Genomic DNA, 22586 nt, shown 5'->3' with positions numbered 1-22586 from the left:
ATATCTGAAGATAAAGCCCTAGACTAGATGAGAATTCATGAATGCTGTAATCCCTGGTCCTCAAATTGCAGTTTTAAAAGTAGACTGAGCAGATGTAACAGATTTTGAGTCAATGTGGCAGGAATCCAAGAACCTCTTCCTATGTAGTTAAAACACAGGCAAGTGTCATAGATAATAAACTTTTCTCATTTTCAGACTCTGATAAAACAATACTAATTTATCCTTACTACACAGGTGTGAAGAGTAAACCCCTCTCCCACCATTTTTCAAAAAAAGAGATTGAAAATAAGCAAACCAGGCTTAGCAACTTGTTCAAAATCTCACAGCAAAATAACAGCAGTCAAGAGAAGAAATTGCTTTTTTACCACAGTGATGGTTTCTTGATGAAAATAGCCTGCAGGGGCACACCCCTAGCACATAGAGTTGGTAGTATTCGTTCACTCTCGTTTGCACAGGTCAAAGGAGCAAAGAATCGTAAAGGTGGGAGTAGAGTTTCAAGTGTAGCTACCTTGCAACAATAGTTGCATTGTTAAAAGCATGAGATGGAAGTTGCCTTAAACTAGGTTAAACATGCTGTAGTTTCCACATGTGTCTGAAGACCTACTAGGCTACAGCACTCTCAAACATTCAGTCTGGTCCATTAAGATAGCTGTTATGAGAGAAATTGACCCTTGGTCTCTACCCGCCACCACTCATATGTGCCACAAATTGTCTGAGTGTACTTTGGAGCTGAGAAATGTTATGAGTCAGTGAGCTGTTCTCACACTCAGTCGAAGTGTTCGTCTAAAGGTCACCCCCCTGACTTTTTCAAGCTCTGATGGAAAGACCATACACAAATAACTGGACCATACACAAATAGTTACAATGCTATCCTTTTAGGCTTCAAAAGCCAATAACACAAGGCTTGAAGCCGTTCCTCCTGACAACTGCAGCAGTGACACCGATTAGGTTAATAGTTCATGATAAGGAAAAAAGGGACAAATCAATGGTGCTGAAAGAGGGAGGAAAAAAGCAGCAGTCCACATGAGCTGGGCCTTATTACAGGGCACCAAAACTGTTTTGAAACTAAAATAACCCTTTAATAACCCAAATTGGGCAGTGGTCCATTCTTTGAATTCAACATTCCTTTTGTTATGCAAAGAATCAAAAGAAGGTTGGGTCTATATCCCCATTTACGCTGATGGAAAACAAGACCCTCCATGGAAAACGTTTGCTAAGTTCTTGTGCTCAAACCGTGCAAGTGTTTCTCCAACAAGAAACTAACTGAGAAACTTCTAACGGGGAAAACTCCCTATATCACACTGAGTTAAAGTGAAGTGAATCACTTTTTAAAAGGCTTTTAATGAAATGGATGTGGGATCCAGCAAGTAAATAACCCACTAAAACAAAGGCCTACAATACTTTCAGTAAAAAATTAGTTAGCTCATCTCTCTGAAGTCCATAGAAGACAATGGCAATTCCTTTCTTGATGTTGACTTATATGATCTTAGTATTAGGTCTTAAGAGTTGGCTAGATTTTTAAGTAATATTCTTGGGAAAGATCTGTGATTCCAAAAAAGCATCATAACTGTCTCACAGTTTTAGTAGTTGGCTAAAACCAAGTGAGCCAACCCTACTATTCTCATCAAGACTTGCTTTGATTACGTTATAAAACACAATCAACACAGATTGTGCCTAATACTTCAAACATTTCAACATATTTTTACTGAATGGACTGGTGGACCACAGCAGGATCATAGGAAAGTAGGATCATAAGGTTATCTAGTCCAACCGCCTGCTCAGGGCATGATCATCTCTGACTAAATAAACCATCCCAGCCACCTGCTCTTGAAAATTTGAAAGGATGGCGATTCTACAATTTCTCTAGGTAGCTGTTTCCAATGTTTGACAACCCTCATGATCAGAAAGTTCCACCTAATCACTATCCTAAATTTCCTCTGATGCAGCTTGAGGCCAGTGTTCTTAGTCCTATCCCTTACAGCCACAGAGGGAAGCCCATTTGTCCTTCAGTTATTTGAAGACTGTTAACAAATTCTTCCTCAGTCTTGTTTACTCCAGACTAAATACCCCTAACCCTTTCAATCTTTCCTCATAAATCTTGTCTCCCAGGCCCCTAACCAGTTTTGTTGTTCTGTACTGGACTTTCTAATCTGACCCAAAACTGGACACAGTCATCCAGGTGAGGCCTCACCAGTCTGAGGCCTGGTATACCAGATGAGGCCTCAACAGAGAAGAAGAATCACTTGATTTGAAAGTGATACTCTTGTTAATAAAACTCAGTATGCTGGTGGCTTTTTTTGCAACAAGAGCACATATGAGCTGCTGGCTTATTTTTATATTGCAGTAAATTGGCACAGGCCTTTCAGGAAGAAGATATAGCAACAAGCTGTTTTACAACTGATAAGCCATCAACCTGCTAAGGAATCTCTTCATCCTGAAAGTACCAGCATTAAACATTGTTCTTCCATTGCATAAGCAAAACAATGAGATGCAAACATAAGGTTTTACAGGAATTGCTAGCAATACTGATACAATCATAAGAAGGCTAATGTGGGTTGTTGGTAAGTTTTGAATCATTTACTGGAGATGATCGCCATAGAGCCCATTTCACAGTCTTTTTCCTTGAGCAAAAAGGGACTTTGGTTATGTAATAATAATTTATTGATTCTTAAATTGCTGCTTAGTAGTTGCAAAATCCAGACAGCTCCAGTTCTGCAAATTGGATAGTTCTCTTCTAGTGGTAGGACTCCTCCAAGCACTGTCCTCAAGCATTTGCATCCCCGATGGATCCTGTGTCCATACCCCTCTTGCCCTTTTCCTGCAATACAACATAACAGAATAGATTAGCCAGGGTGGAGGCGTGCTGCAGCTAACGTAGTGCTTATCTCTACATTACATCATGAGGACTGGGGGTTGTGTGGGTGAAGAGGGAGAGATGATGTTCAAATAGCATTTTTCAGTTCAATAGTCTCTCCAAATATTTTCAGATTTCAAGTGAAGGAAGTTCTTAGACCATTAGAAAAATTCACTTAGATATGTGCTGGAGACAGATCCACACAGAAAAATGAAGGGCCAGATTTAATCCTGATATAATAACATCAATGGAATTAGAGCTGAGGCATATTTGACATTATGGTTTTAATAAAGTGTATTTCCCATTTACCACTAGACCCATTGGGTTGTCCCATAGCTATTACAGTGATTTAGTTAATACATTGAAATAAGAATCAGCCTTGTACATGAGGGACATTTTCCAAGTTTTATTTTTAGGAAGTATGTAGCATTGTTCATAATTTCTTTTTAATCATTAACCTACATCCCCTTGTTACACATCACTTTCCTAACCTTCTTCCCTGCAGCACTAACTATCCACTCTGTAAAATGGCAGGTAATGAAGTACAGCTGCTCTCTCATTTTCCTCTAAATTAAATGATTTTTCCACTGAACTCAGTCTGGCCACATGCAGTACACATGCTTCCCTTTTTCTGTTTAAGTTCACTTTGTCATGTGGTTCAGAATCAGAATACTCCTTTCTTAAATTGTTCTATAAGCTAGCTGTACTGGGTTCACAAAAGCTGCTTGTACAGGAACAATGTTTATACCGTACCTAGGAGAATGGGACCATATCTTGAGTGAAGGCCTCAAGTGATATGATAAATACAAGTAAGAGACTGACCATAGTACCAGAGAGGAAAAGAAAAGTGACCATTTCGGGTACTTTTACACATGCTCTGGGGCTGCGGTGTGGTGTTGCTTGTATCAGTGCCCCTGTGCTTAAAAATGGCAGCAGGGGCACTTGAACTAAAGCTCACATGAGCTTTAGATAAAGTGCTCTCGTCTCCATTTTTAAGTGTGGGGCTGCTGATACGTGAGACGCAGGAAGGAAGCCGCATGGCAATTCCCATGCTCCAGCAGACTTGATTAATCAAGCAGACAGCAGATTAATTGAGTCTACTCCAATGTACTGGAATTCCAGCGCGTCGGAGCAGCCTCCGTGCTTGTATATAGGCACCCTTCTTTTACCAGAAGTTTGTTACTAAAAGACCCAATAAAACAGGTTAGTTCACAAGGCAACATATGAGTCAGCTACCACTTGGTGAGCTGCATCAGAGAAATACAGGGAACCTGAGATGTAATAGACACATTGTTTCAGAGACAAAAAATAAGTTGCTTAGACTGTTAGATAAAAAGCCAGTGTCAAGCTAAAGAAATCCCATGTGTTAACGTGTGTCATTCAGGTAAACTGAAAAAACTTGGGGCCCTGCTACAACATTCAAATTAAAGCTGGCTAGAAACCAGCTACAGAGTTACATATTTTCAAGCACTAACTTCATAGCTGGCTGACTCTTTTTATAGCTGGATAGTCCTTTTTATCATGTGATAATTACTTTGCACATGTGGCTGGCCTAAATTTATTGTGCAATTAACCAGTTCAATTGCGTCATAATTATTCTGCACTTGCAACCTATCTAGATTTATTGTGTGATTAACCTGTTAATTGCATAATATATGTAACGTGTAGCAGGGGCCTCCTTCCCTATGCTCATGTCTACTTGTGCTCAGTCTCTCCTGGATTTGTAGTTTCATACTCTTTCTGGGCACTCTTTGCACTTGGAGCACTCTCTCACTTGCCCATCAATATCCTCTTAAATTCTTCCTAAAACTCACTTCTAGGATCCCTTCCTTGTTTCAACATAAACAAGGAAGGAAAGTCATATCATGGAATAAAACACAAGACCCAGACTCAAAAGGGAAAAAACCCCACCTTTTTTAATTTTCCACTTGTTCCTTCCTCCTTTCCTCCCTCCTTCCCCCCCACAAAAAGCACCCACTTCAGGCAAGTATTAAACACTGTGATTTTCTGCAGATTTTTCTTTCCTGGAACTGTCGACTTATTTCCCTTCCCTTGTATTTCTTGTCTTAGTACGGCAAGCTCCGTAGGGCAGGGAAAAGGACTTGTGTGGTGGTTTCAGTAGCATCAGTTCATGATGTGTGGCATAAGAATGAACTAGTGAGAAAACTGCCTCCTTTCTAAAAGGTGAAGAAAAATCAATGGGGAAAGCAACCATAAACCAGATGACTTGAGACAACTCTTCATCTATAAAAGGACAACTTGCCCATTGCTCATGAAACTATAATGCCATTAGTAGACGTGCTACCAATAGAAAAATGCCTTTCAGACTGATATTTGCACTAGCACATATCAAGGTAAAGATTTCCCTGAACTGTTCAAAACAGGGACATTTGGCATTGGGGGAACAGTGGCAATTAACACTGCCACAATTCCTGCCAGATTTCCAAGCCTCATGCAGCTGAATAGAGCCCATGGACTGGATACAGCCTGCAGACCAAGCTGGCACTGCTCATTTAGCCTGTAGAGCAAACAAATTTGTCACCACTGCTCTAGAAGATAAATCCAATGCACGAGTACCAGAAGTGTTTAAAGTTTCCTTTCTTTCCTGCAAAGGTTTATTCTACAAAGGAATCGGTGACTTCGTAAGAAGCAATAGTGATGTTTTGACCTCACTAAAACAGGTTATGATAAAAATCTGATGAGCAAGAAAAATGCAGCCATTATCCTTCCAGATAAGGATCCAGGGGCAGGCTGAGTATTTTGAAAAAAAACTGAATTCCTGTTCTCACATGTTTTCCCCTTACTGCATACAGAATGCTGTTTTGAAAATTTAGCAACTAAATGGCAAGCAGCAAGGTAAAAAGGATACTTGCTGACTCCAGCCCTCATAGATTCAAACTTTTTCCAGCCAGGTTTCTTTTCAATGAAGTGGAAGACAGATGGGCTTAGAGTACTGCTTTTGTTAGTACAAACAGTAGATTTCTACAAGTGAAAAATGAAGTCATGACAATTGATAAGCTTTCATTTATTAGGCACCTTAAAAGCATGGGTGTCAATAACAACATTTTGGATACTTGAACTTTTGCAATTTGATGGCTTCTGTAACAGAAAGCAAATAATTGGCACTTTATCTCCAGCTTGCCCTCTTTATTTAGTAGAAAAATGTATTGATTTTTAAATACACTGACTTGGTTCGCTTCCGAAAAAGAGATTACTAAAGTTCTATTTAGGTAACTTTCCCTACCTAAGGCAAAAAATGAACTCCCCATGAAACACCAATACTGGTTATTGCTTATTGAGGCCATCTCCACCTACTAGTTTAGTATAGTGGGGAAAAAAGGCTGGCAGAAGTCTGAAAAGCACTGTGACACACACAGTTGAGAAAAACAACTCTGTATTGCACATGCAGCCCCTGTTGTATACTAGTAGCATCATATTATAGATGATACCTTTGTTCTTAACAGACCGAATCTGGATAAGGGGGGGAAGTACCAGGCACATGCAGTTTCAACTGATTATTAAAAGTTGAAAGTGCCAAAGCCCTAGAACTTACCCCCACAATACCATTCGGTTCTTTTTTCAAACTGTGCAACTTTTATGAGAGGGGACTAGGCAGTGAAGTCACTTTCTTTGTATGAGTTGTTGGACCCAAATTTCTGGCATTAATATTGAATCTTACACTGCCACTAATGATAGAGCTGCTTATGGAGTGATGCATTAAGTATCACATACAGAGCAATATATTCAAACTTACCAGAGTAAATGAAAATGTATACAATATATTTATTCAACTATTCCACCTACAATCTATGAATCTATAAAAGTGGTATTCAGAACCAGGACTGAAGTTATTGAGCATCACCAGTTCTATTATAAACTCTCCAAAATTCAGGTTTGTACCTAGGATATAATCTAGTGGGCTGAGTGTTATTTAAAATCTGATTTCTTCATAGATTTTTAATGAATAACAAAAGTCAGATTAACATCGCTAAACTCTTATTTCAGGTGCTAAAGAATGAACCCTATCATGTAGGGGACCTCAATACAGAACTACCAAACCTCGAAAACAAAACACTACCATGACATTTAGTCAATAAGCAAGCTAAGAATTCTGAAAATACATCATCTCCTGGGTCTACCAGATACTACTGTTGTATCCAGAACCTGTTTCAATACAGAAGTGAAGGTAAAATGTAGTATTTAAGAGTTCAAACTCTTAAATTTTGTTTGAACAGCTGGCTTTGCTGACATCTACTTTGTAGAAATTAGTTGTTAACATGGAGCCAGAGAATCCGTGTTGCAGACTTTAATATTCCTTAACATTGAGGTCATGCTACTGTTTCCAAGCATGTCATCAAGACCAGTCACTGGCTTTTAGCATTACATATAAGCCTGTTCCAAACAGCTAAGTTTAGTTATTTAACTGCTTTCAGTCTACATTTTGAATTTAAAAACAATTCCTCTGCTCTGAAGTTGCATCAGATCACTGGACCTCTTTTTATCTATAGCAGATAACATTCTCTCAGAAAAGGTTACCCTTTTTCCTCCTCAGCCCTTCAGTAATCCCTTTATTTATAGAGGCTAACTCAATGATTTGCTTAGCTAAAATATTTCAGAACATGACAATAACTCAAGGTATTTCTAAAGGTGCCAGTCAGTAGGACAAAGAAGACTAAGAGAATAATGCAGCTTTTTATGGGTTAGAAATGTTTGGTTTTGACAGTTATATGCAGCATTATATTTAATTCTGATTAGAATTAAGTGCTCCTTGTCAGAAGCTGCTCCACACCACTAATGAATACTTTAAGCAGGTGTGGAATAGAGTGCTTTGTTACAGTTATTAGTCAGTGAAGCAATGCAATGTCAGCCTACAATACACAGATGAAGGGTAAAATGAGAAGTGTTAACAACCCTTCAAAACTTGTTCTCCATTCATTCTGCACAATACATTTAGAATACACTACAGATTTTAAACTGCATACTGCTGGTTGACACCCTTAAAATTATGTCCAGTAAGCTTATGCAGTATGAAGAGCATGTTGTTACCTTATACTAGTCAATCATACTTCAGTTTATAGCAGAGGTAGTCCAACATCTAAACTGCTGGGGGCTGCAGGCCCCAGACTGCATACCACTCATGCAAGTGCTCACATTGTTTCCACCCTCCCCTTCCTCTGTTGCACCATCCCTCACTTTCAGCTGCCCAGCTGCAGGCTCTTATACCACATGGGCACTCGGAGGCATAGGTTGACCCACCTGTCCTGTCCCTTGGGGTGGTGCCATGCAGAAACCAGAGAAGGGAGGAGTCCTGAAACCCCAGCTTCTGCTGCAGCCACCAGAGGGAGAAGGGCAACAGTAGCTGGGTGGCAGCCTGGAGGTTGTCAGTGGGACAGCCCTGGCCTGTAACTTCAGATTTTCAGATATCCTGCAGTTCAAGAAGAATCCATCATTCCATTACTGGATTTAAAGCTTTATTTATAGAAACAGTGGACTGCATTAATAGCAGCAATATTTGCATTGTATTAAATTCAGCACTAATTATAGGTTAATATTTACATGAAGATAACATTTAAACCAGGACACCAAGTACAGCGGCAAGTTTTAGAGTAGATAGGTGACAGACGCATACAAAACATATTTGACAGACTTAATAGTAAAAATATCACAATTTTTTTCAGTCAAATGACTCTGGTTGATTTTTAGTCCAATGAAGATCTAGAATTTCTTAATCTGACTGGCTGGAAGATTGGATTTGTCCAAGTCATCAAAATATGGATGATTCAAGGCTATTTTGCCAGAAATTCTTTTTGCAGGATCATAAATCAACATTTTCTAGGAGGAAAAATAATAAAACAGGTTAGCTACTTATGGTCTGTAACTTTAAGTAAAGTTACTTATTACAACTGGTACAGGGATTCAACTGCCAATACTTTAACAGAAAAGCTGTGTTTCATGTTCTTCTGTTCCACATCTTTATTTGACTACCAAGCTTCAGCTTAAAACATTGATAATGAGAAAAACTCAAGGGCAGCCTTTTAAGAGTTCAAGAGTTGATATAAATGCATTGTTTTCACCCCTATTTAGTAACAAGTCACTGTGCTCAGCATACCAACTGTGTAGTTGTTACATGTTTTAAAATTAAGGATGTCAAACATAGTTTTATCCAGCCCACCAATAGTCTGAAAAGCTACTGGAAGTTCTGCTTGCTGAAGAATTTGGGATCCCTGGATCCCAATGGATATGGCTAACAGTGACAGGCCCCCATACCTACACAGCCACTTTCCCATGGCCCCATGTTGGCTCCTGAACACAGCCCCACCATAACTGCTGTTAGTTCCATGAATCCAGCCTGGGAGGAACTCCCGTGGGATCCAGTGCAGGGTGATTATGACACACCTCTTTAAATGTCATCACTTTTAAACAGCTCTAGACACCAAGTGGAAGCCTTTGCTTTAGTTCTGTCACTGCCAATGGCAGAGTTACACTGCAATAGATGATAAAGCAGGGGTGTCAAACTCAGCCAGGTGAGTGTCCCTGAGCCAATCTTGAGGCTGGATCACCATTCCAGGTGCTGTGTCTAAGCCTGTAGTCTGTATGCAACCTGTACCAGCCTCAGGGGCTGGCACAAGGTGCATACTGCCTGTGACATGTGGACTGGACCTGGCACTGCAGGCAGAACAGGGGGTTGGTCCAACATACCACATGAAGCCCACAAGCTGTGGCTGTGGCAGCATATATCCCATGCTGGGTCTGCATGCACAGAAAGTCCCAGGACCTGTGTATACTGCCAGTGGCTGGACCAGCTGTGCACACTGCACATGGCATGTGCTCCATGCAGTGTCCCACTGACTAGCCTATGCGGTATGTGCTGCTGGTCCAACCCCACAAGCTGCAGGCAGCATGCACCAGCTATGTGTTTGACACCCCCGTTATAAAGCCTATCACAAAATGTGGTCCAGCTAAGTGGTCCGTTGTGTTTTTTAGCTTTGTTCTTAACCAGATGTAAAATTGACAAGTTTGTCATAACTAGCTGCAGTCAAATACCATCCCCAATACACGTAAGAACAACTATTTAAATTCAAAATCCAATTTAGGCAAAGGTATGCAAGTAGGTAAGATACACAGTGGCTAAAAGTATGTTGCTGTTTTAAAATCTTAACACTGAGGGGGGGAAGGAGAGGCTTGAAGCATGTTTTACACTAGTAAAAGTGTAAAAGGTTTCAGCACAGATGGTAAACAAAGCATCTCACTGGTCTCTCTGGGTGTAGTATTGAAAGACAAGGAAATCTTTTAGTGACCAAAAAAAAAAGAAATAACCCCAAAAAGCTCTCTGGGTCAGATAAAACTAATAAGTTCTGGAAAAATTAACTGTAGAGTAAGCCCAGCATGCTCCCATCAGGCAGTATAGGAATGCCTAAAAGTGCAAAAATTCATAAAATGCAATCCGAGCAGTACAGGTGAGGAACCAGGAAAGGAGGAATCTCTGAAGTTTCTCTACCAGGTATTTTGCTACTCTATTGTATATCCCTACAAGATGGAAGCTTATTGCACATGTAGGCAGACAGTTGAATTTGAAATCTGAAATTAAACAACTGAGGTCTTGTGATGTCTCAGACTTGATATAATTGCACATTCCTGGAAACCCACAGAAGCTGTAAACATCGACTAGTTAAGCTTAATTTTATTCTGCAAATGTCAGTCTTATGACTAATAAAAGCCTTTAAAGGAAACAGTTCTTTTCTCCTTGTTTTGCTAGATTCACTTCCCAGAGACATGCATACATCTTTTAGTTTAAATGCCCAAGGCTCCATTAACCTCCTTCACTCACAGTAGCTCACTTGTGGACCAAGAGCAATGCCTTCAGGAAGAGTAATAAATGAACCAAATATTTTAAAGGGTTAAAACTTCTAGGAAGTTTTTACAGGTCTGTGCCAGTGGTTCTTAATTTTTTTCAGAATCACAGCACTCCTCTACCACTTATTTGAATTTAGCAGCACCCCCATTTGGGAACTACTGCTGGTGTTGCCTCAGCTTACTTCAGTGATTCTCAACCAGGTGTTACCACCTCCAGGTAAGATGACCTCATGTGCCTGCTGCACAGACAACCCAAGCAGGGATATGACACGGCCACACACTCCACTTGCATTAGGGCAGATGGGGCTGGCTCCAGCTGTGGCCCTTCCCAATCTGGCCACTCCCTCTACACTCCCAGAAAGAAGAGTGTGGGCAGAACTGTTCCACATGCCTGTTTCCTAGAGAAGCACTGGGGAAATGATGGGGGTGGCGCAGGGCTACAGCCCTGCATTCTTGTACCCTGGTTGAGAACCACTAATCTATGCTGTTGCCTTGCTCTTACCAATATGAGGTCATGTTTGCTTTGAAAACAGATTAATTTCACTTAATCCTTTAATATGGTTTACTTGATCAAAAACAGCTTTTTGATTAGATTCCTAAATGTTTTAGTTACCATACTTCACGGTGTATAGGTCAATCATAGAATCATAGGAAGTTAGGGTTTGAAGGGACCTCGGGAGGTCATCTAGTCCAACTCACTGCTCAAAGCAGAACCAGCACCAACTAGATCATCCCAGCCAAAGCTTTGTCTAGACAGGTCTTGAAAACCCTCAAGATGGAGCTTCCACCACCTCTATGGGTAACCTGTTCCAATGTTTTACCACCCTCCTAGCAAGGAAATTCTTCCTAATACCTAACCTAAACTTGCCTTGCTGCGACTTGAACCTGTTGCTCCTTGTTCTGTCATCTGGCACCACTGAGAACAGTCTAGCTCCATCCTCTTTCGAACCCCACTTCAGGTAGTTAAAGGCTGCTATTAAATCTCCTCTCAGCCTCCTCTTCTATAGACTATATAAACCCAGTTCCCCCAGACTCCTCACCATTTTTGTTGCCCTCCACTGGAGTCTTTCCGATTTGTCCACATCCTTTCTGTGGTGGGGGCCCCAAAACTGAATACAGTACTCCAGATGTGGCCTCACCAGTGCTGAATAGAGGGGAATAATCACTTCCCTTGACCTACTGGCAACACACCTACCAGTGCATCCCAGTATGCCATTAGCTTTCTCAGCAACTAGGGCACACCACTGACTCATATTCAGCTTATTATCCACTGTAACCCACAGGTCCTTTTCTGCAGAGCTGCTGTGCAGCCAGTCAGCCCCCAAGCCTGTACTAGTGCAAGGGACTGTTCTGTCCTAAGTGCAGGATTTTGCACGTGTCCTTGTTGAACCTCATGAGATTTCTTTTGGCCCAATCCTCCAATTTGTCTAGGTCACTCTAAATCCTAGCCCTATCCGCCAGCATATCTACTACTCCCTGGTTTTCTGGTGCGAGAAGTTAGGATTTTCATAGGCACAATGTATAAGTTGGGGCCAGGCTCAGCACTTGGCTGACGCAGCCCCATCCCCTACAAGCAGCGCTGCCTGGGCCACACCAGCCAAGCCTGGCCCCATCCCCTGCAAGCAGTGCATCCCCAGCCAAGCGCCAAGACCAGCCCCATCCCCATTCCCTGCAAGCAGTGCTGGGCTCAGTGCTCAGCTGGCACAGCCCCAGCCCCAGCAAGTGGTGCTGGGCTCACAGGGGTTGGGGCTGCGTCAGCCAAGCACCGAACCTGGCCCTGTCAGCTGCAAGTGGCACTGCCAAGCCCAACCACTCACAGCAGACAGGGCCAGGCTCAGTGCTCAGCAGCACACCTGTGAACAATGTGAGCTCAGCACTTGGCTGGTGCAGCCCAGGCAGCGCTGCTCACAAGGGATGGGGGGGATCAGCTGAGTGCTGAGCCTAGCACCACTTGCAGGGGGTGGGGACAAAGCCAGACTCAGTGCTCAGCTGGCACAGCCCCAGCCCCAAGCCCAGCCCCATTCCTGTCCCCTGTGAGTGGCGCTGCCTGGATTGCACCAGTCAAGCACCAAGCCCAACGCTGCTCACAGAGGACAGTGATATGGTATATAAGTCAAGGTTGAATTTTAAGAGTTAAAAATCAGGCTTCACACCTCAACTTATACATTGAGAAATACAGTACTTCATATATTAGTATAATCTTTTTATTTCTGTTGGTAAAGTTGCATATGGTCAGAGGAATAAAAAGTTTTGCCTTCAAAACCTTGCTTAATGGTCTTTATTTTGTTAGACAGTTATACTCAATAGTTCTGAGTGCCAAAAACCATGCAAAAATTTAGTCAATTAGACTGTTGATTCATCTGTGAAATAAGCAATGCACTGTTAAGTTCTCAATTAGGTAGACTTTGCACCTTTAATACAATCCCCTTGACTTTTTGCAGTAACAGGCATACCCACCAAATGAGATAGGTCAAGTCTACAGTTAATATTAACAGCTGAACTGAGACCAGTAGAATATGCATGACAATAAGTAATGACTTTACCTATAGGTAACATAGGAATGGTAAACGGTTAATACTATTTGGGCAAACCATTTATATTGGGTAAATTTTCAATTTTTTTACGTAGTTAGCACTATAGCTTTAAACTACACCTTTTAAAATTTAAGTGGTGAAAAGCCTTATTTTGGACAAGGACTATGTACTGTAAGCAGTACCATTTAATCCCATGTAAAAAAGGTCCTGTACTTTTGCCATCTGAGGTAAGAAAGCTTAGAGGCAGACATATGCAACCTGCATGCATGCAGTACAAGTCATTTTAGGTTCATATAAAACTTTTTTAGGTTCATTTGAGGAGATGTTGCATTCCAAATTAGCAGCTTTCTTCTGCTTCTGTGCTAGGAGTTCACCACACTCAAAAATGGGCCTTACAGGCCAACAGTTGAACAGGCCTTGTATAGGTCCTAGAAAGTGCCTTTGGAATGTAAAACTCTTACTTTGCATGTGCTGGGCTCCTATCACAGAAGCAGGAAAAAAGCTGCTAATTAACAGTAGTGAGGTATCTGAGTTTTCTCAAATTCTCTCATACAGAAGCCTGTCTTATACCCCTCATTATCTTTGTTGCCCTTCTCCATACTTTTTTAGTTCTACTAGATCCTTTTTGAAGCGGAGGAGACCAGGACTACACACAGTATTCAAGGTGTGGGCATACCAGAGACTTGCACAGTGGTATAATGTAAGATTTTGTTTTAGAGTCCCAATCCCAGTCCATTACTCTAAAGCCCCAATTTGTTTATCCGTCAAGGAAACTAAATGTGTGAAAGATTCAGGCTAGGTACAGCTTCCAAAAAGCCAAGGGCCTGCTACCATGACCCTTTATGTCAGTTTGGATATAACTGTAAAGGCAATAGTTTAAAGCTTGATTTTTTTTTGAGTGTTTGTTATTTCAGAAGCCTGCTACATTTGACTTTCTACAGTCACACACAAGAAAAAAAAAGAACACTCACAGAAAGTAAATCTAATCCATCTTCATCTAAGTTTTTCACATGAGATGCCAAACTGCCAGGTTTCCACTTGGGAAATGTGTTCTTATAATCCTGCAAGGATTCCACTTCCGGCCACACCTCATTGTTGGGAGTCCCTAAAGCTCTACAAAGGAATAAACAGAGCTGATATATTGTATTTAAAAGCATTGCGATACAATGTTACATTTTTAGATTTCAGGGTATTACTTCATTTTGAGTTACCCTGCATTAACAAGCAAGAACTTAGTTGCAAATACCTGAAGATTCTGAAGAGCTGATCAATTTCAGAGTCCCCATGGAAGAGCGGTTTTTTAGTGGCCAGCTCAGCAAATATTGTGCCTATACTCCATATATCTACAGGTGTAGAGTAACGAGCAGATCCTAGCAACACCTCTGGAGATCTGTACCACAGTGTCACAACCTATTGCACAAGTAAATTGTTATTAGCAAACTATAGTTGCATTAAATCCTCTAGATGGCTGTATAAGTCATGTGAGTTTTCAGGCATATGCTCTAATTTTCTTCCATACTGGATTAATACTTTGATTGAAATAATGATCGTTGCTATATGTTTTAATGGGCAACATTTCTAGTTTTAAATTTACTTACAGACAAGTTGAATAAATCTAGTTGTAACTTATCTGGAACAACACTATTTGATATAATTATGTTAATTTCCAAGAGGACAAGAAATGTTTTAGCTTCTAACCAAAACATGCAAACAAGCTGATCTATTATTTCCTGGCAAAATAGATGTTCTCTCTATTTACTTTCATGAAATGAAGTTCCATCATGGATGTCAATGGGAATTGTATGAGGTATTATGTTTAGAATATCTCAAAGTAGTTGCATTCAACTTGAAATCTAGGTAATTTAGAAGTGCCACCTGTTCCCAAGATCCATCCCCAAACACTAGTATGTGTAATTAGTTTCCTTTATTTAGGAAAAGGACCTACTTGTACTAAAAAGAAATTAGATAACTATGTAACTGCTAAATACAGAGCTGTCAAATACATACAATTAAAATTTTAAAGTTGTCCCAGCACTAGTTCAATTCAGTAAGGGCTGCATTTTTAGATAAAGGATGGCAGCAGTTCGTAGTTAACATTAATTATACATGAAGAAGACTGATTAAAAGTTAGTTACTAGAAAGAGTTGTATCAATCATGAAAAGAACACTCAGATTCACTTACTTCATGTGTGTAGACCCGGACAGGAATTCCAAATGCTCGGGCCAATCCAAAGTCTGCTAGTTTAATTACTCCTTTGTCATCTATTAACAAGTTCTGAGGCTTTAAGTCCCTGTGTAGAACCCTCCTCGAGTGACAGAATACAATGCCTTGCAAGATTTGGTACAAGTAACTCTACAGGAGAAGTTAAAAAAAAATAGAATGACCTTTACTGCAAACTAGTGTTCTTCCTTGCAAGTCACTATTGTCTTGGAAGTGTGGGTTGGATGACTAGATCGTAAGGTGGATGCAAAGCTGGCTGGATCAGTGAGTAGTGATCAATGACTCAATGTCTAGCTAGCAGCCAGTATCAAATGGAGTTCCCCAGGGATTGGTCCTAGGGCTGGTTTTTTTTCAATATCTTCAATAATGATTGAGAACGGGGGTTCCCAACCTGTGGACCGGGACAGGGACAGGGACAGGGAGCATGGAGCCAGCTGCCTCCCCCTCCAGGGTGGCCATGCCCCCCAGCTTTAACCCCGCACATCACTGCTGGTGGCAGAAGCCACTTGCTCAAGCGGGCAGATGGGGGTCTAAACAGAGGGCTTGTGCCGTGACCCAGCAGCCAACCCTTTGCAGCCCGGTGGTTGGGAACCTCTGATCAGGAAGACAAGATGGAATGCACCCTCAGCAAGTTCACGGATGACACCAAGCTTGGGGGAGTAGTAGATACGCTGGAGGGTAGGGCTAGGATGCAGAATGACCTAGAAAACTGGAGTATTAAGCCAAAAGAAATCTCATGAGGTTCAACAAGGACAAGTACAAAGTCTTAATCCCATGCCCTGTTAAATGCTTGGGACCAACTAGCTAATAGCAGCTCTGCGGAAAAGGATCTGTGGGTTACAGTGGACAATAAACTGAAGATGAGCTAGCAGTGTGTCATTGTTGCCAAGAAGGCTAATGGCGTACTGGGCTGCATTGGTACATGTGTTGCCAGCAGATCAAGGGAAGTGATTATTCCCCTCTATTCAGCACTGGCGAGGCCACACCTGGAGTACTGTGTCCAGTTTTGGGCCACCCATTACAGAACAGATGCAGACAAATTGGAGAGCGTTCAGTAGAGGACAAAGAAAATGGCTGAGGTGCATTGCTTCTGAGGAGAGGCTGAGGGAACTGGGCTTATTTAGTCTGGAAAAGAAGACTGAGAGGGGATTTGATAGCAGCCTTTAATTATCTAAATTAGCAGGGTTCCAAAGAGGATGGAGCTGAACTAGTCTCTGTGGCAGATGACAGAACAAGGAGCAATGATCTTGAGTTGCAGCACTCTCTCACTAGGAGAATGGCAAAACACTAAAAGATTACCTAGAGAAGTAGTGGAATCTGCATCCTTGGAGGTTTTTAAGGCGTGGCTCAACAAAGCACTGGCTGGAATGATGTAGTTAGGGATGGTCCTGTTTTGAGTAGGTGGTTGACCTAAATGACCTCCTGAGGTCCCTTCTAAGCCTAATTTTCTGATTCTTCCATTTAGCCCTAAAATGGACATACCATAGAAGTGGTATACTTACAGTAGTACTAATCTGACTTTAGTTCACTTAAATGATAACATGACTGACCTTATGAATACAAAAAAAATGTATCGGCTGTTATCCCAATGAGAAGTCTCATTTTGTGCTGTTTTGAAATTCATCTTTAAATCTTCAGCTTTTATGAAAAGCTAAATATTTTAAAGAGGAATTTGATGACAAAGACTGTCAGATTTAAAGTTCAAAAGCATTGCTCTCAAGTTGGAAAATTCTACCCCCATTCCACCACCCCTCTAAAAGAAAAGATACTGCCATTTTTACCTTTACAAGCATGGGATCCAGATACTGGCCAGTTGGAATAGAATCCAAATATTTCTTGAGATCCATAGAAAGGAATTCAAAGATGAGGTACAGTCTTGAATCTTGCATAAGCACATCCTGAAGACTAAAATGAAGTATATATGTTGAAAAAAGTGAACAACAAAATACATTAACCCAATTTAAACTTCCCCTCATTTAATGTAGGTGCAAATAGATATTACTGCTCCAAGAGGGGGAAATAAACACTTCCAAGCCCTGAGTTAATTAAGCTTATCCAGTTTGTCTGCAATAGTGTCTAATATAGAATATATATGAATGTTTAATGAAACTTGCAATGCTAGGCCTACATGAAACAACCTATATCTCCTAGGGCAGAGGTTCCAAACACCGGGGTTGGCTGCTGGACTGGAAGTCCAGAAGTGGCTAGCATACTGTGGACTGGCAGCCAACCCTTTTTTATGCTCAATATAAAAAAGGGTTGGCTGCCAGTCCGCAGTTTCTTCAGTCTATGGTCACTTCCAGTCTGTGGTCTAAAAAGGTTGGGAACCACTGTCCTAGGGTGCTTGTATACCTGATCTGACATGTTGATTAGAATGCACTGGAGCAGATTCGATTAATTGAGTAGTCTAATTATAACGCTGCAGTGTCTCATGTATTCAGCATCCTGTACTTCGGCACAGGAGCGGAGGCACTTTCACTAAAGCTTGTTGGACAAGCTTTAGTTCAAGTGCCCCCACCACCATTTTGAAACATAGGATACTGAATACACAAGATGCTGCAGCATTTAAATTAGAGCGGTTTGTGGTCCCCCCCCACCTCCAAACATGTATAGGCACCCCTAAGCTAGAAGAAATACTGATCTAGATAAACCACAAAAAACTGGGAAGCTGAGAAATAAAACACATGCAAATAAAGGCAGTGCTTTCTTTAAAAAAAAGATGATGAAATAAGGTAGTATTTATTTAACGTGACTCTTGGACTTCCACTGAAGACAGTTCTTTCATAGGCATTAGAAAAGTGCTTAAGAAGCCCATTGCTTGTACACAGATAGCAGATCTCTCCATTAAACCGGAAGCCTACACAGAGCTCAACGCAGGATTTGTACGATTCTTATGTTTTTTCCACCTATTAAAAAGTGGTTCATAATTGCAAGTCATGCAGACCTTCAATTTCAACTAGTCAGCCTTTCTCCTCACTAAAAATCCACCTAGACTGAAACAGATCTAAAAAACCAGTGTACTGTATGAGTGACTAAGCAAACATTTGACAAAACTATATATATTTTCTAGGCTCAAGCAATTCTACAAATTCACCGTTGTCAAGCAACAAATCGATCCTGGGTAAGCTTTTTGAGAGAAATATCCTGGTGCATGTCCGTGAGGGGCCAGTAGGGGAGATTATGCTTAGGGGCAACCAACACGGGTTCATTAGAGGCAGGTCCTATCAGAACAACCTGGTGGCCTTCTATGACCAGGTCACAAAATCCTTAGACGCAGGGGTAGCAGTGGACGTAGTCTTTCTGGACTTCAGGAAGGCCTTTGACACTGTCTCTCACCCCGTTCTCATTAAAAAACTAGGGGACTGTGGCGTTGACACCTACACAGTCAGAAGGGTCACTAACTGTCTGGAGGGCTGTACCCAGACAGTGGTGGTGGACGGGTCTTATTCAACCTGGAGGGAGGTGGGCAGTGGGGTTCTGCAGGCCTCAGTCCTCGGGCCTGCACTGTTCAACATCTTCATCAGTGACTTGGATGAGGGGGTAAAAAGCACCCTGTTCGAATTCGCAGACAACACTAAGATGTGGGGGGAAGCGGGCACGCTAGAAGGGAAAATAGGCTGCAATCGGACCTAGACAGGTTACAGGGGTGGGCAGATGAGAACAGGATGGGTTTCAACACTGACAAGTGCAAGGTACTGCACCTGGGGAGGAAGAACCAGCAGCATACCTACAGGCTGGGGAAATCCCTTCTTGTCAGTGCAGAGGCAGAAAAGGATCTTGGGAGTCATTATTGATGCCAAAACGAACATGGGCCGACAGCATGAGGACGCGGTCAGGAAGGCCAACTGCACCTTGTCATGCATCCACAGACGCAGCTCAAGCAGGTCCAAGGAGGTGATCCTCCCCCTGTATGTGACACCGGTCAGGCCACAGTTGGAGTACTGCATCCAGTTCTGGGCGCCGCACTTCAGGAGGGATGTGGATGGCATCAAGAGGGTCTAGAGGAGGGCCACTCGCATGACCTGGAGCAGCAGGGCAGGCCCTACGAGGAGAGACTAAGGGACCTGAACCTGTTCAGCCTCCACAAGAGAAGGCTGAGGGGGGATCTGGTGGCCATTTACAAACTAGTCAGAGGGAACCAGCAGGCATTGGGGGAGTCCCTGTTCCCCCAAGCACTCCCAGGAGTGACAAGAAGTAATGGTCACAAGCTGGCAGAGGGTAGATTTAGACTAGATATCAGGAGGTGCTACTTCACAGTCAGGGTGGCTAGGATCTGGAACCAACTTCCAAGAGAAGTGGTGCTGGCTCTTACCCTGGGTGTCTTTAAGAGGAGGCTAGATGGACCCCAGTACTCTTTCCTGCTCAGGTCCCTTCCGACCCAACCAAGTATGAAACCATGAAATATCTTGAAATCACAGCTCATTAATTTGTACCAGCCATACAAGGGTCACAACAAACTTTAAAACTACATTTTAATAAATGTCTGCTGTTGAAACAAAGCAACTTCTTTCAAAAGTTAGGACTCGAATACATCCTTATTGTTAGTCACTAGGATCAGATAAGGTGGTCCAAATCTTTCAGTGAAGATTATGTGGCTGATTGAAGAACAGCACCAGCTGCTTCCTTTATCAAGTCATATCTAATATTTTTCTCACTGTAAGCTGCTGTACAGATTCCAGTGACAAATGAAAAATCTAAGATCTCCTAACTGGTAGGTAGATGAGGGAGTGGGACTGATAGACTAAGAAAAGGATTTGCAGAGAAAGGCATGATCTGTAATTTTAGGAACCTGAACCTCATGACAACTAATCCGAAGCAAAGGTAAAACCCACTCACTTCACCGTAGTACTTAGTAATTGGAATGGATATTGATAGGAGTGTGCGTACTCTTCAACAGAGAAAGCAAAATGCCAGAATACTGCATGCATACCATACCAGACTATGTTGGGATGATGTAGCTCTTTTAATAAGGAAATTTCTCGGATTGCTGTACTGGGAACACCTTCCTCCTCACTTTCTAGTCGAATTTTCTTCATGGCAACCACCTGGCCTGTGGCTTTGTGTCGGCCTTTATATACAACACCATAGGTACCTGACAAAAATGTGACATACGAAAAACAGCTTTGTGAAGATTTAGGTAAAAAACAAGGTCACCATAATTTCAAGTGAAATAAGGCTGTTGCATTGTGGTGATTCTCTACAGAACCAGATATTACAATCTAAATATTTTTTGCCTGACTCCAAGCTATATGCACTGGTAAACTCTAAGGCAAAAACAGATTAAAAGTTTAGGATTACCTCTGTAACTCAAACCACAGAGCAGATCAGAATACTGAGGATGCTAGTTTTATTTTAAGTCAGGATTGCTGGACTTTTGCTCGGGACAGCTTTCTTCGATTAACTCAAACCACAGAGCAGATCAGAATACTGAGGATGCTAGTTTTATTTTAAGTCAGGATTGCTGGACTTTTGCTCGGGACAGCTTTCTTCGATTAACTTCCAAAAAGTATTGTTTTCCTAGTACTTTTTTCTTGAAGTGTTTTGTTCTCAACTTTTAACTCTCTTCATTCTTGATATAAAAGGAAAGTAAGAGTTCCTTAACTAATATACAACTTATTTTCAGTTACCTTCGCATGTTTATGCAGTGTTTCAAGAAACTTGGGATCAGTAATGGAATGGCTTACAATATCACTCCTTTATTCCTGCACTTTAGCCCTCAAATAAAAATTTAGAAAGGATGTCACAACTGCTTTTACAGCACAATCTATAGGGCAAAACCATGGATCCAACTACTTCTCGTACAAAAGCAGATCTATCTTTCCTCTTCTTTCCCTCCTAAGTGCTACTAAAGGGTTATATACACATGTACCAGTGACCATCGACATGAAGGAAGCTGCTCGCTATGCTATATCAGTGATTTCCAACCAGAATGCCACCGTATCCTGATGGGCCATGAGATCCTGTTACTGGTTCCTACCGCATAACACTTGCACATGATTCACAAAATAAACCCAGAGATTTCAAATACATGGTGTCAAAAACATCCTTGCAGCAGAATTGCTCTATTATTTTTCTATAATCACGGAACAGGTGAAAACCAAGAGCTGGCATTTTCTGAGGGGTGCTTTGAATCTAAGACGTGTGAGAGCCACTGCCCTTTGCATTTTCAGGTGGCTCCCAATGCCACCAAACCAAGAGCTATTTTGAAAGCATATTCATGGGACTAGACAGACATACTTAATTAGTAAGTGCAGCTACTGCCAAACAAGCTTCCTTTGGGGTTGAAAAAGTTTGCATCCAAATACACAACATAAAGGATCATGCATCCTGTGTTACCCACCTTCACCAATCTTCTCTATTTTTGTGTAGTTGTCCATCACTCCTTAATGTGACTAGCCTTAAAAGAAGAAATAATTAGGAAGGAGCCAGAGAGCTGAGGACAGGTCTCCAGGCCCCCGGGATTGGGGTAAAGCACTAAATTGGGTTGGGTGAGTTCCAAACGGGACTGGAGGGGTTGTGTCCACCATCTGCTAGGACCCGGTCCCGCACAGGAGGAAACTATCCCCACTGCCCACCCCGGGCAAGGTGGAAGGTGCCCATCCAGGCTTCCAGCCAGTCACAAACTGTTCTAGGCCTGATGGAGAGCTGTCCGGGGCCGTGCGGGGTCACGATTGCGGCTCTTTCCTTACCCACCCGGTAGTTTCTAAGGGGCGTCCTGCAGCTACCCTGCCGCTGGCGGGGGGGGGTGTCTAGCTGCACCACCCCCGTGTCTCGGCCCCAGGGCGGGGGTGTCCGCAGGCCGCGCACGGGACGCCCGGCCCGGCTTTGTTGGGGCCGGGCGAGGGGGGAAGACCAGGCAGTGGAAGAGGTCGCGGCCGAGCCCGGGACACTGCCCCCAGCCCTCCCCGGCCCAGTGGGTCGGTGTCAGAGCTGGAGGCATCCATCCCCCCGGGACCGTACCTGAGTGGCTGCCCCGGGACCGCCGCTGCACAAAGCCCAGAGGCGGCACGCGCCTGTGCGGGGCCGATTCGAACTAACCGCGCGGCGCCGCCCCGGCCCAGCCAATAGCGTCGCGCCGAGGTATTCAAAGCGGCCAATCAGCGCGCGACTCAAGGTCGGCGCC

General features: G+C 42.4%; 1 protein-coding gene across 4 annotated transcripts; it reads right to left on the bottom strand.

Moving 5' to 3' along the window:
- Nucleotides 1-1321: 1321 nt before the first annotated feature.
- On the bottom strand, nucleotides 1322-22526 carry CDK1 (cyclin dependent kinase 1). 4 transcript variants are annotated; one of them, XR_009463035.1, is made up of 9 exons: nucleotides 22424-22526; nucleotides 21804-21860; nucleotides 20399-20555; nucleotides 17245-17368; nucleotides 15425-15595; nucleotides 14489-14652; nucleotides 14214-14355; nucleotides 8111-8279; nucleotides 1322-2818 (listed from the first exon to the last, which is right to left on the bottom strand). XR_009463035.1 is itself a non-coding variant. In XM_006278333.4 (8 exons), the coding sequence occupies exons 2-8, from the start codon at nucleotides 21838-21840 to the stop codon at nucleotides 8570-8572; spliced, it is 912 nt and encodes a 303-aa protein (XP_006278395.2). In that variant the 5' UTR covers nucleotides 21841-21860; nucleotides 22424-22525; the 3' UTR covers nucleotides 8313-8569. The 4 variants fall into 4 exon arrangements, 3 of the variants coding, with proteins under 3 accessions (XP_006278395.2, XP_019352243.1, XP_059585836.1); XM_006278333.4 differs by lacking the exons at nucleotides 1322-2818; nucleotides 8111-8279 and adding an exon at nucleotides 8313-8686 and having other exon boundaries at nucleotides 22424-22525; XM_019496698.2 differs by lacking the exons at nucleotides 1322-2818; nucleotides 8111-8279 and adding an exon at nucleotides 8313-8686 and having other exon boundaries at nucleotides 21804-21855; nucleotides 22424-22474.
- Nucleotides 22527-22586: the final 60 nt, after the last annotated feature.

This window comes from Alligator mississippiensis, chromosome 6 (genome assembly GCF_030867095.1).
Source record: "Alligator mississippiensis isolate rAllMis1 chromosome 6, rAllMis1, whole genome shotgun sequence".
NCBI lineage: Eukaryota > Metazoa > Chordata > Crocodylia > Alligatoridae > Alligator > Alligator mississippiensis.
This window is presented reverse-complemented; position numbering and strand designations above follow the sequence as displayed.

Coding starts and splice junctions, on each gene's coding strand:
- CDK1 (XM_006278333.4), bottom strand. CDS start 21,840: ATGGACAACTACACAAAAATAGAGAAGATTGGTGAAG. Junction 20,556..21,803: donor AATAGAGAAGATTGGTGAAG/GTGGGTAACACA, acceptor CATTTTTGTCAG/GTACCTATGGTGTTGTATAT. Junction 15,596..17,244: donor TGGATCCCATGCTTGTAAAG/GTAAAAATGGCA, acceptor CTTCTCCTGTAG/AGTTACTTGTACCAAATCTT.